Source organism: Miscanthus floridulus, chromosome 12, assembly GCF_019320115.1.
Source record: "Miscanthus floridulus cultivar M001 chromosome 12, ASM1932011v1, whole genome shotgun sequence".
Taxonomy (NCBI): domain Eukaryota; kingdom Viridiplantae; phylum Streptophyta; class Magnoliopsida; order Poales; family Poaceae; genus Miscanthus; species Miscanthus floridulus.
This window is the reverse complement of record NC_089591.1, coordinates 48390283-48402330: the sequence shown is the minus strand read 5'-3', so window position 1 is coordinate 48402330 and position 12048 is coordinate 48390283. Positions and strand designations below refer to the sequence as shown.

Here is a 12048-nt window from a genome sequence, read left to right as displayed (position 1 = left end):
TGAAGAAGGCGATCGGGTGCCCTTCTTGGAGAAGCACCGCCCCGAAGCCGTGAGACGACGCGTCACACTCGACCACGAACGTCTTGGCGAAGTCGGGCATGGCCAAAACCGGAGCTGCGGTCACGGCGGTCTTGAGGTTCTCGAACGCCGCAGCGGCCTCCGTGCTCCATGAAAAGCCCTCCTTCTTGAGCAGGCTGGTGAGTGGTGCCGCCATGGCGCCATAGTTGTGGATGAACTTGCGGTAGTAACCCGCCAAGCCAAGGAAGCCGCGTACCGCCCGCGTCGAGCGTGGCACCGGCCAGTCGTGTATGGCCTGCACCTTGGCCGAGTCCATGGCCACGCCTGCTGCCGAGATCGTGTGGCCGAGGTAGGTGACCGACGACACCCCGAACGCACACTTGGAGCGCTTGACGAAGAGGACATGGCGGCGGAGCTCACTGAGGACCGCGCGGAGGTGACGGAGGTGGTCGGCCCATGACTTGCTGTAGATCAATATATCGTCAAAGAAAACGAGTACAAAGCGGCGAAGGAAAGAGCGTAGTACATCGTTCATGAGGGCCTGGAATGTTGCCGGGGCGTTGCACAGCCCGAATGGCATCACCAAGAATTCGTAGAGGCCTTCGTGGGTGCGGAACGCCGTCTTGTGGATGTCCTCCGTCCTCATGCGCACCTGATGGTACCCGGAACGTAAGTCGAGCTTTGTGAAGAACCGGGCACCATGGAGCTCATCAAGCAGCTCGTCGACGACGGGGATGGGGTACGCATCCTTGACCGTGATGGCGTTCAGCTCGCGGTAGTCGACGCAGAACCGCCACGATCCATCCGGCTTCTTGACGAGGAGGACCGGGGATGAGAAGGCGGAGTCGCTGCGCCTGATGATGCCTTGGCCGATCATAGCGTCGCACTGCTTCTCCAACTCGTCCTTGTGCGTAGCCGGGTAGCGGTACGGTCGGACCGCCACGGGGGTCGCATCAGGCTTGAGGATGATGCGGTGGGTGCGGCCCCGCTCCGGTGGCAGACCACTCGGCGCGGCGAAGACGTCCGGGAAATCGGCCAGGAGTGCGTCGAGGAGGGGTTCCACGGGCTCAGTAGCGTGGAGGCGGGCGGAAGTCTTGGGAGCGGTGCCGTGCCAACAGACAGACCGGCCCTCATGCTGGAACGTCATGGTGCCAGCCGCCAGGTTCCACGTGATGTCCCCCAAGGGCGCCATCCAGTTGGTGCCCAACACCACGTCATAGCCTGCAAGGGGCATAATAAAAAGATCGACCCGAAACTCCAGGCCAGCGATGAGCACTGATGTGCGGCGGAGCACCCCGGGGCAGGCGATGCGCTCGCCGTTCGCCACGGTCGCCGTCAGCCCAGGGCGCGGTTCGATGGTGAGGCCAGTGCGGCGGGCGGCATCCTCCCCAATGAAGCTGTGCGTGGAGCCGGTGTCGATGAGCGCGGTGAACTCCGCCGCGCCTACTTGCACCCGGAGTTGGATCGTGTTGCTGCCGGGAACGCCAGCGACCGCGTGCAGGGAGAACACCGGAGCTTCCTCGTCTGCACCACCCTCTGTCAGCTCCACGCCGTCGATGTAGAAGATGCGACGGCAGACGCGGTTGTGGCCCCTCGAGTACGGCTCGTTGCAGTTGTAGCAGAGGCCCAATCGGCGCCGTTCCGCTTGTTCCTCGGTCGAGAGCCGCCGCGGTGGATTGGCAGCGCCCCCTCTGGTCTGTGGTGGTGGCAGGGCCGGAACGGCGGGCGCCGGGAGCGCAAGTGCCGCAGGGGCGGCTGCAGGCGCTTGGCGGGGCGCCGGAGCTGGCAGCAGCGCGCGCGGCGTGGCCCGGGCGGCAGTAGCTGGCGCCCGCTCGAGTTCCATCAGCTCGACCTGGCGGGCGAGACTCATGGCCGCCGCGAGTGTCTCCGGGTTGTGGATGCGCACAGCGTGGCTCAACGGCGGCAGGAGACCCCCAGTGTAGAGCTGCACGCGTTGGGCTTCCTCCAGGCGGCCGGCGCGGGGTAGAAGAGCCTGGAACCGGTTGGAGTACTCCTCCACGGTCCCTGTGCGCCGACACTCCGCCAACTCGAAAAGCGGTGCGGATCGTAGTGGTGGCCCAAACCTTAGATTGAGGAGGTCCTTGAAACGGCCCCACGGCGGCGTGCCCTCATCCTCTTGCAGCTGGATGAACCAGAGCTGGGCAACGTCCTCCAAGTTGTACGACGCCATCCAGACACGTTCCTCCGCCAGGGTGCGTTGTTGCCGGAAATAGGACTCGCACTTGTTGATGAAGAGCAGCGGATCGGACTTGCCGTCGAAACGGGGGAAATCCAGTTTTTGGAACTTTGGGGGTCGATCAAGGTCGCGCGGCCCTCCGCTGCCGCTGCTGTCCGACGAGGAAGCCGACTTGTCCTTGAGCGCGGCCATGTCGCTCTTCATGGTGGACATCTCGGTCTTGAAGGCCTGCAGCATCTCGACCACGTCCTTGATGGTGGGCTCAGACATGGCGGATAAAATCGGAGCGACTGAGGTGGAGGATTGTGGCGAGGATGGTGGGCTGGATTGATCGGCGGCGGCTGTGGTGGCTCTGGACGACTGGGAAGATGAGGATCGACGGCTTCGTGATACCAGGTTGTCAAGGGCGGTATTGCCCAAGGTAGCTGGACCTCGACTACGCAACTCGTAGTCACGATCCGTCGTCGCCGGCAGGGTTATACCCCCTCGCCGTCGCCGCCTTCGTCAACTGGGTTATGCCCCCAAGTTGCCGGCTTAGGAAGACAGAGGGAGAGGATAAGCTGATAATACTTGATTGATTTATTGAGTGTGCGATTACAATCTTATATGGCCAAAGGCCTAACCAAAAAGGAGTAACAATCTCCCCAATCTAAGGAACTAATAACAGAAGGCTATCCTACTTTCTTGCCTAGCCACTCGCGGTGCTTGCGCCCTGCGCGTCATCCTGCGTAGGGGCTATTCGCTCCAGGGCGCGGCGCACGTCACGGGCGCGACGCCGTCTCACGTACGTGCGCCCGACCATGACAGCAAGGTTTGTTGTCTTCTTGAGGACATAAGAAAAAAAGCTACAGCGCAATAGCGCATCACCACCACCAGTGGTCCTGTTGCCCATCAACCTGGTAGAATTCTTTCTGGAGGATCTCATGGAACCATCGGCACCATCTCCATCTGTATTTCGCAACGGTGAGGGTCCTCTCTCCCCTGATAACATGGTGCATTCCTACATCTCTCACATGCTCTTGGAGGACAGCATTGATGATCCAATCTTGTGCCAATATTATGATCACCCTGTGTTACTCCAGACGCAGCAGGCCTTAGCCCATATTCTCTCCTCCCCTTCCTCCACTGCTAAAAACAGCACAATCAACAATGGGAACTCAGAGGGGACTGAGGGTTTGTTGCATGGTTCTAGTGGTGATCCAACCAGTGTCAGCTTGGGCTTTGACATGGGTGCTGATGTGGTGGGGTTACTCCAGATGCAGCAGGCCTTAGCCCATGTTCTCTCCTCCCCTTCCTCCAGCACTAAAAACAGCTCAATCAACAAGGGGAACTCAGAGGGGAGTGAGGGTTTGTTGCATGGTTCTAGTGGTGATCCAACCAGGCTTAGCTTGGGCTTCGTCAAGGGTGCTGATGTGGTGGGGGCATTTTTGAAGGGCATGGAAGAGGGTAGGAAGTTCTTACCAAGGAACAACAAGGGTGCTGATGTGGTGGGGGCATTCTTTAAGGGCATGCAAGAGGGTAGGCAGTTCTTACCAAGGGGCAACAGTTTGTTAAAGGATGATCACATGAACCAAAAGTTCAGGGAATCCAGTGACCAAAGAGGGTTTAAGAAGAGGTGTAATAGGTGTGAGCATCTAGAGGAGGTAGGGAGGTGTAACAAGTGTGAGCATCTGGAGGAGGTAGGCAGGACCAGCAAAGGTATGATGATGATGGAGGTGCCAGAAGAGATTGGCATGCAGATTTTTGATGATATGTCGCTGTGTGGATATGAGACATTCGTCAGGGACATGGAGAAGTTGCGCATCGCCATGAACAATAAGGTAGTGAAGAACAACAGAAAGGGCTGTAGCAAGGTAGCAAGGGATCTGGTGGACCTACACACTTTGTTGATCCATTGTGCACAAGCGGTGGACACCGGCAATCTCAAGATTGCAGTTGAGCTACTGAAGCAGATCAAATAGCACGCATCAGCAACAGGGGATGCCACACAGCGGTTAGCTCTATGTTTCTCCAAGAGGCTAGAGGCCCGGCTAGTGGGCGCAGGAAGCCAGGTTTCGAAGTTGCTCATGGCAGAGCGACCATCAGCTGTGGAGTTCCGCAAGGCCTACAGTATTTACATAGCAGCCTGCTCCTTCAACAAGGTAGCACACATTTTTTCCACAAGGAGCATCATGCAGACCATGGTGGGGAAGAACAGGCTGCACATTGTGGACTATGGTGCTATGAATTATGAGTTCCAGTGGGCAGACTTGATCCGGTTGCTGGCAAACAGAAACAGGGAAGGTGACCCACCTGAGATGAAGATCACTGCCATCAGCGGTTACCAGCCTAGGGCCTGTCCAAGTCAATGGATCGAGGAGCAAGAGCACTGGCTCAACATGTGTGCTAGTGAGTTTGGCATGCCATTCACATTTCGAGCCATCACAATGAAGCGGGAGGAAGTTTCCATAGAGAACTTGAATATAGACGAAGATGAGGCGCTCGTCGTGAATGACATCTTTAATTTGAGCAGCTTGGTGGGCGAGAGCGCATTCTTCGGTGACTTGAGTCCTAGGGATACTGTCCTCAATAACATCAGGAAGATGAAGCCCAATATTTTCATCCAGAGCGTTTTGAATTGCAAACATGGTACCTCCTTCCTGTCACGGTTCCGAGAGGCACTGTTTTGTTACTCAGCATTGTTTGACATGTTAGATGCAATTGTCCCACGGGACAGTGAACAACGATTGGTGCTGGAGCAGGGCATGCTTGGGCGTTGGGCACTGAATGCCATCGCCTGTGACGGTGTGGACCTCATTGATCGCCCTGAGAAGTATAGACAGTGGCAGGTGAGGAATCGACAGGCTGGTTTGAGGCAGCTGCCGCTCGAACCAGACATTGTTAAGGAACTAAAAGACATGGTCAAGAAGCACCACCACAAGGACTTTTTGCTCAGCGAAGATGACCAGTGGCTATTGCAAGGATGGAAAGGTCGCATCCTCTTTGCCCACTCGACATGGGTAGCAGACGACGCATCTTCTGAATGAAGCTTTAGTTTCTTGCTGCTAAATGATAACACGGTCTTCAGATGCTCCCTGAGAACCATTTATCCATGTATACACCATTGTAGTTTAGTCATTCAAAGCTGGTGCAGCGGCTCCGGAAAAGCAGCTTATGTTGTTATTATGTCATTGATGTACCTGGTATTCAGGACGTACATTACACTAGATAACTGCCAACTGCCATTGCCAATGTTCAGGTTAGAATGTTCGACTTTGGTCTTGAACTCTATAGAAAAAAAAAAAAAAATCTTCAGCACTAGTTTCTTGCAGCAGCAGAAAACCACTAATGCCCTAGGGGCGACTTCATTGAACCAGTCAGTCAATTACTGTGTGCATGTGGTGAGTTTAATGAGCTAAAAACGTTTTACGCTAACCTAGTACTATAGGATCAGGTTTGTTCGTGATCAACTAGGCAGTACTTGCACTTGCTATTCAAGATTGATGTGCACGTATTAGTTTCATGAAGCTGTGTATGCATGTTTCATCTGCATCATTTTTCTATGTATCTGATCACAAACGGGCAGCACTTGATGATTGTTTGCTTGCTAGAAGGTTTAATTCTGAAGTGTTCGCCTACATCAACGTTGAGACTTGCAACTGCATTATCTGTTTGGATCCTTGAGCTAATAATTAGCTCATGTTTTTGGATACCAATTAGAAAACCTAAATATGAGCTAATTATGGGCTAATAATAAGAGCTAATGAGGGCTAATTGGTGGTTAGAGTCCATTAGCCCTTATTAGCCCATAGTTAGCTCATGTTTAATCTATTTTCATAAGGTGGGCTATTTTTTAGCTCTGGGATCCTGGGATCCAAACAGGCCCTAAAATCTAGTCCATCACGGCATCACGCCTTGCTCCTGCACGGGCTATCAATTCTATAAGAAATGTTAAAACTCCATGGATAAATTTGGGATTCAAAGTTAATCAAAACTGTTTATCTTTTCTCTCTCGTCTGTTTAGATTCTAACACAACACTCACATAGATATTTTTATGTTTATCTGATTGTGATAGACTATAATTACTAATTACTCTATACCCATTTTCATCTCCATTCATAGTTTTCCCCCTCCATGAATGTTTGCTCTATCTTTAGTTGAAGATTTCTATATGACAACATCAAATTGATTTTTGTTAAACCATGAAATTTGTCTTGATAGTGTATTTATTTAGTCTTGTAGATGTTAATATATTTGTTACATAAATTTTGCCAGGCCAGAGGAGTTTGACTTAGGACAAAAACTAAAACGAGCTTTATATTAGAACATAGGGAGTATATGAATACTTTGCAATAGTTTTTCATAGCAGTGGAGGCAGTTAGTTAGATGCACATCTATTTTAATACTAGCGGTGATGGGAAATTTATATGCAATTTTAGGGTTAACTTTATTTTTCATATGATGTAGATGGGTAATTTTTAAATGAAGGTTTAGGGGTCCCTTTAGGTTCATGTAGTAGCAGGTGCAGATAATTTTGCTAGAAAACTGAATAGATCCAATGACAGATAAAATAAATAAAAATACCAAATGGTTATTATTGTTGATGGTGACTAGCATATACCTAGTTGATGGTCAGATGCCTGTTTTTGCGATAGTTTATAAGATTATTTCTCTGGTGTACATATCCCGTGAGAATTAGCGTGTAATATCTGAAAAGAGTTAAGATGACTAATTGACTACCAAACAAATCATGACCATGATTACTCCGCCCAAAAGGTGTACTTCTTCTAGAAAGTTTAAGAAAACAAGTGGGGCAATCATTCCACATTCGAGATGTACTTCTAGATGTACTTTAATTTATAGATAGAGTAAATAATCATAGAATCATCCACCGCAACTTGAGTTGGATTTCCCTGTAAATTTAATTTAGTTTTTCACTTTTCAGACAATTTCCCTGTATGAGGTGTATGGTGACTATCATATTTTTGTTGTCAGTGTCATGTATGTATCATCTATGTGAGCTCTTTCTTATTGTCTGTAGCCTCGTGTTGGGTTCATCGTGCACATAGCAGTAAAGCCAAAACACCTCTAGCTGTCCAAGCCTATTTAACCTCATCGGCAACCGGCAACACACTTGCAATGCCCCGGTCGCCCCGGAGGAGCAAGATCTTCTACTGGACCTCATCGCTCATGGAACCCACCGCAGCACTGCCCCGCTCCTTCAGCAGCAACCTCTGCCCAACGCTCCACCTCGACGGCAGCCAAGACGATAATGTTCTCCCCTTCATCTCGCGCATGCTCATGGAGGACGACGCCGTCGACGAGTTCTTGTACCAGCAGTACCCTGACCACAATCCCGCGCTCCTCCAGACCCAGCAGCTCTTCGCCCAGGTCCTTTCCGACACCTCCTCCACCAGCGCCCTCGCCGCCGTGCAGGCCGGCGCCCAAGGCAACGACCCCCAGGATCCACCCTCCTTGAATAGCGCGGCCACGGGCGTGGTGGAGCCGGCCAATACCTTGTCGCCACCGAAGGGCAGCAGCTGCTTCAAGGACGCGGTGAGCATGGCGTTCTTAAGAGGCATGGAAGAGGCCTACAGATTCTTGCCCGGCGCCGGCGGCTACACGGCGGATTGCAGGGGCAGGAAGAAGAGGCTTGACGTTGACGGAGATGACGAGCAGGTGGAGGGCAGGAGCAGCAAGCAAATGGCAGCTGACGGCGAGGACTCGGAGGAAGCCGCCACGCGAGAGATGCTAGACAAGCTGATGCTCAACGGCGCCGACGAACCAATCCTCGCCGACGACATGCAGGAGCTGCGCGCTGCCATGGACATGGCCAAGACGCCGCCGGGGAGGCCGGCCGGCACCAGGGAGGATCCGGATCAGCAGCAGCAGGGGGTGGACCTCCACTCCATGCTCATCCGCTGCGCCGACGCCGTGGCCGACAACGACCGCCGCAGAGCGGCCGATCTTCTGCAGCGGATTAGGCACCACTCTTCGCCGAGCGGGAACGCCACGCAGCGGCTGGCACACTGCTTCGCCGAGGGGCTGCAGGTGCGGCTCAACGGCACGGGGAACCTGCACTACCGGTCGTCGTCGTTAATGCCAAAAAGCGCCTCCTCCTCATCGGGTGTCCAGCTCAAGGCGATGCAGTTCTTCATGGCCACGTGCTGCTTCCTCCCGGTGAACATCCTCTTCTCCAACAAGTCCATCTATAAAGCTGCCGCTGGGAGGAAGAAGCTGCACATCGTGCACTACGGTCTGGACCACGGGCTCCAGTGGGCAACCCTGCTCCGGTGGCTCGCGCGCAGGGAGGGCGGGCCACCGGAGGTGCGGCTCACCGGCATCGACGTCCCACAGCCCGGGTTCCGTCCAGCGCGACTCATCGAGGAGGCGGGGCGCCGGCTCACCGCCTGCGCGCGCCAGCTTGGCGTGCCGTTCAGGTTCCGCGGCATCGTGGAGAAATCGGAAGCGGTCCGCGCGGGCGACCTGGACATCGATCCCGACGAGGTGCTCGCCGTCAGCAGCCTGTTCCATTTTAGGACGCTGACGGACGAGGGCACGATGGCTACTGACGACGGCGAGGCATGCAAGGACCCCATCGGCGCGGTGCTCGGCGCCATCAGAGAGATGAAGCCGTCCGTGTTCGTCCACGCGATCCTCAACGCGTCGTACAGCACCGCGTTCTTCGCGACGCGGTTCCGGGAGGCGCTCTACAACTTCACGGCGCTGTTCGACATGATGGACACCATCTCGCCGCGGGACAACGGCAGCAGGCTGCTGTTCGAGCGGGACGTCCTCGCGCGCTGCGCCGTGAATGTCATAGCCTGCGAGGGCGCCGACCGGGTGCAGCATCCTCGGAGCTACAAGCAGTGGCAGGCGAGGAGCCGGCGGGCAGGGCTGCGGCAGCTGTCGTTGGACTGTGACACTGTTCAGACGCTCAAAGACAAGGTGAAAAAGGAATACCACGAGCATTTCGTGATCAGTGAGGATCAGCAGTGGCTTCTCCAGGCATGGAAAGGGAGGGTGCTCTACGCCATCTCCACGTGGACGGCAGACAATGAATCGGCAGGGACTTGACGATCTTTGTTTATGCATTATTATGCTTGGCATAGAATATTAATTTGTGTTTCTATGTACACACTCGGTTCTAAATTATAAATCATTCTATCTTTTCTAGATACATAGTTCACTACTATACAAATGATTTTGCGAGGCGGTGTACTTTTATTAACCGAGGCGGTTACAACATCCAACCGCCAAATAAAATGCCTGGAGATTATCAGGGGCTGACATTTCCATTTACGAAGGCGGTCACGATTGCCCGCCTCGTAAAATCTATTTACGGAGGCGGTCCAAAAATAACCGCCACCTAAAATCGATTTACGGAGGCGGACCTTTTAAGAGTCCCGTCTCCGAACATGGAGGCCCCGCCTCCAATAAAAGGTCGAGGCCTAAGAGGCCCGATAGTCGTGTTCGAGTACAAACACTGAACTTAGGGTTTTGGAGGCCGTTTCACTCATCTCTCCCTCTGAATCTCGCCCAACGCCTCCCCTCCCTCTCTTGAGCCCAAGCGGCGGCGCCTCTCCCGAGCCCAAGCCCGAGCGGCGGTGTCTCTCCCTCTCTACCGTGCTTCCCTCTCCTGAGCGGCAGCGCCTCTCCCTCCCTCTCCCGAGCCCACGGCGGCGGCGATGGCGGCACCTCTCCCTCCCTCTCCCGAGCCTCGGCGAGCGCGGATCTGGAGGACCGACGAGCGCTGGAGCCCCGGTGGCGGCTCGGCGAGCGGGATGCCTGGTGGTGCGGTGCACGGGCCCCCGACAGGTTGCGGCACGGGGCCTCTTGTGGCGACGCAGGCGAGGCTGCGGGGCCTATTGCGGCGGGCTGTAGCATGGAAGTGGCGGATCCGGTTCAGGGACATCCGGATCCGGTGGGCGGCCACGGCGCATGTGCAGATGGGTTCGGCGGGCTCGTCGATGGGTTCAATGGGCCTCATCGATGAGCTCGCTGGATTTTTTTTTGCCTTTTTATTGATTAACTCAGGCGGGCATATCAACCGCCTCGGTAATTCGTGATTTACCGTCCATGGATGCGGTTGAGTTGCATGGCTCCGTCAACCTGAAACACCCGCATCCAATAAGATTACTGTAGTAGTGGTTTTTGCTATATATCTAGACATAAGGTATATTTAGGTGTGTACAAGAGCTTTGAATCTAGTCTAGAAAAACAAACATGATGTACAATTTGAAAAGGATGGTGTATTATCTCGTAGTTTTCACCAATGAGATAGCTATACATCCGCAAACAAAATGCTGCTTGATTTGGAGACAACTATTATATCCATCTTTGCGAGGAAAGGGACAAAGATAACACGCCACGGGTCACGCGTTTGAGGAGCGCGCGACCCCTCCGTCCTCACCCTCGTCCTCGTCCTCGCCCTCGCCTCCGGCTTCTACCATCAGTGGCCGGTGGCTCCTGCCGCCTTACCGTGCCACTCGCCTCCCACCTCCCATCCTCACCCCTTAACCCCGCCCTCCCCTAACCACAAGTTCAGCCAACGACCACTCCGCAACCCCTGCCCAGCCGCCGTCTTGCCCGCAACCCCCTCTAGAGTCGCTGATGAGTAGATCCCCTAACCCAGAATCCTAAAGCTGGCAAGCTCCTCGTCTCCGATGCTGGCGGCTGGTTAATGGGCGGGGTCCAGAAACATTTGCTATTTGTTAAACGTCTATTGTTTACATCGTGGCAAAAATAAGTAGCGACTTCATTGGATGTAACAGCTCAATAATGCTCCCTGCTGGATTTCATGGAAGCTGACGAGTGTCCAGAGAAGGCTGCCACATTTTCAATAATGGGTTCACAGTTAGAGTATTCTTTTACAGACTTCAGTTGCACTTCTATGTGTATTGAGTGTTATGTGAGTTCTTTTCCGATTGGGTGCTTCCTACAGATTTCCCCTACAAGAATACAATCACACTTGCACGCTGAATTTCCCATCAAGTGCTACCTTTACATTTTTCAACTGTCTTCATGTTGAAGAATATGCCAATGCCTATCCTTCACCTGAGCTCACAAAAGAAATTTTTGTACTACATGCATCAAATAAGATTTGCTGACCAGATCCAAATGTATCCCCTCCTCTTATTTCCTCCATGCATCTAGCAGTTTCGTCGACAGATTCTTTACGGGGTCAGAAGCAGCTAAAACCGGTTTAGGTGCTGACACTATTATTTATGCAGATGCCGGACTGAAACAATTAGGGCCCTGAATAGTTTAAGCTGGTGAGCGAGCGTAAATACAGTGGACCATTTCATTGGCAAGACTCATTCACGCCGGAACAAGAAACAGCAGGCGCCTTTATAGGCCTGATATGATTTTATTTTTTCTCTCGAATACGCAAAATGTTTGCGTATCTTTTGTATTAAGGTCGAAAGGATTTGAGTTTTACATCGAACGCGCCGCACTGCCGATGCACTAGGGGACATGATGTGTTACACTTTGTCCGTTCCACCCTAGCGTGCTAGACTAAAGTAATTACTCCCGGACTAAACAAGGTGCCGCGCCCCCGCATCAATCTATAGGTTTGCGAAGTGCCGGATCATGGCTAGGAACTGCATAGTGTTCGCCGATTTGCCTTGGAAGCACCTAGCATTGCGCTCCTTCCTCTTGTTTCCACTCCATCGCTGATATGATTTTATCGCCGCGAAGACCTGTCCTCTGGACCTCCCCCAGCAAGCAAGACAGTGACGCACGGCACGGTGGGCACGGCGATGGCGGCACAGGTGCATCGTCACACCCGTTGCGTGTTGTTGTGGCATAGTACCTGAATTCGTCACTTCGCTGAGGGCATGCGCAACCT

At 53.4% G+C, this 12048-nt stretch overlaps 1 protein-coding gene and 1 pseudogene across 1 annotated transcript; both read left to right on the top strand.

Annotated features, from left to right (window-relative positions):
* The first annotated feature begins 3138 nt into the window (after window positions 1-3138).
* LOC136495348 (scarecrow-like protein 14) lies at window positions 3139-5241 on the top strand (annotated as a pseudogene).
* Window positions 5242-7329: 2088 nt separating this feature from the next.
* On the top strand, window positions 7330-9297 carry LOC136495349 (scarecrow-like protein 34). The gene has a single exon (XM_066491299.1). It carries the CDS (start codon window positions 7335-7337, stop codon window positions 9270-9272), a length of 1938 nt encoding a protein of 645 aa, XP_066347396.1. The 5' UTR covers window positions 7330-7334; the 3' UTR covers window positions 9273-9297.
* The last annotated feature ends 2751 nt before the right edge of the window (window positions 9298-12048 follow it).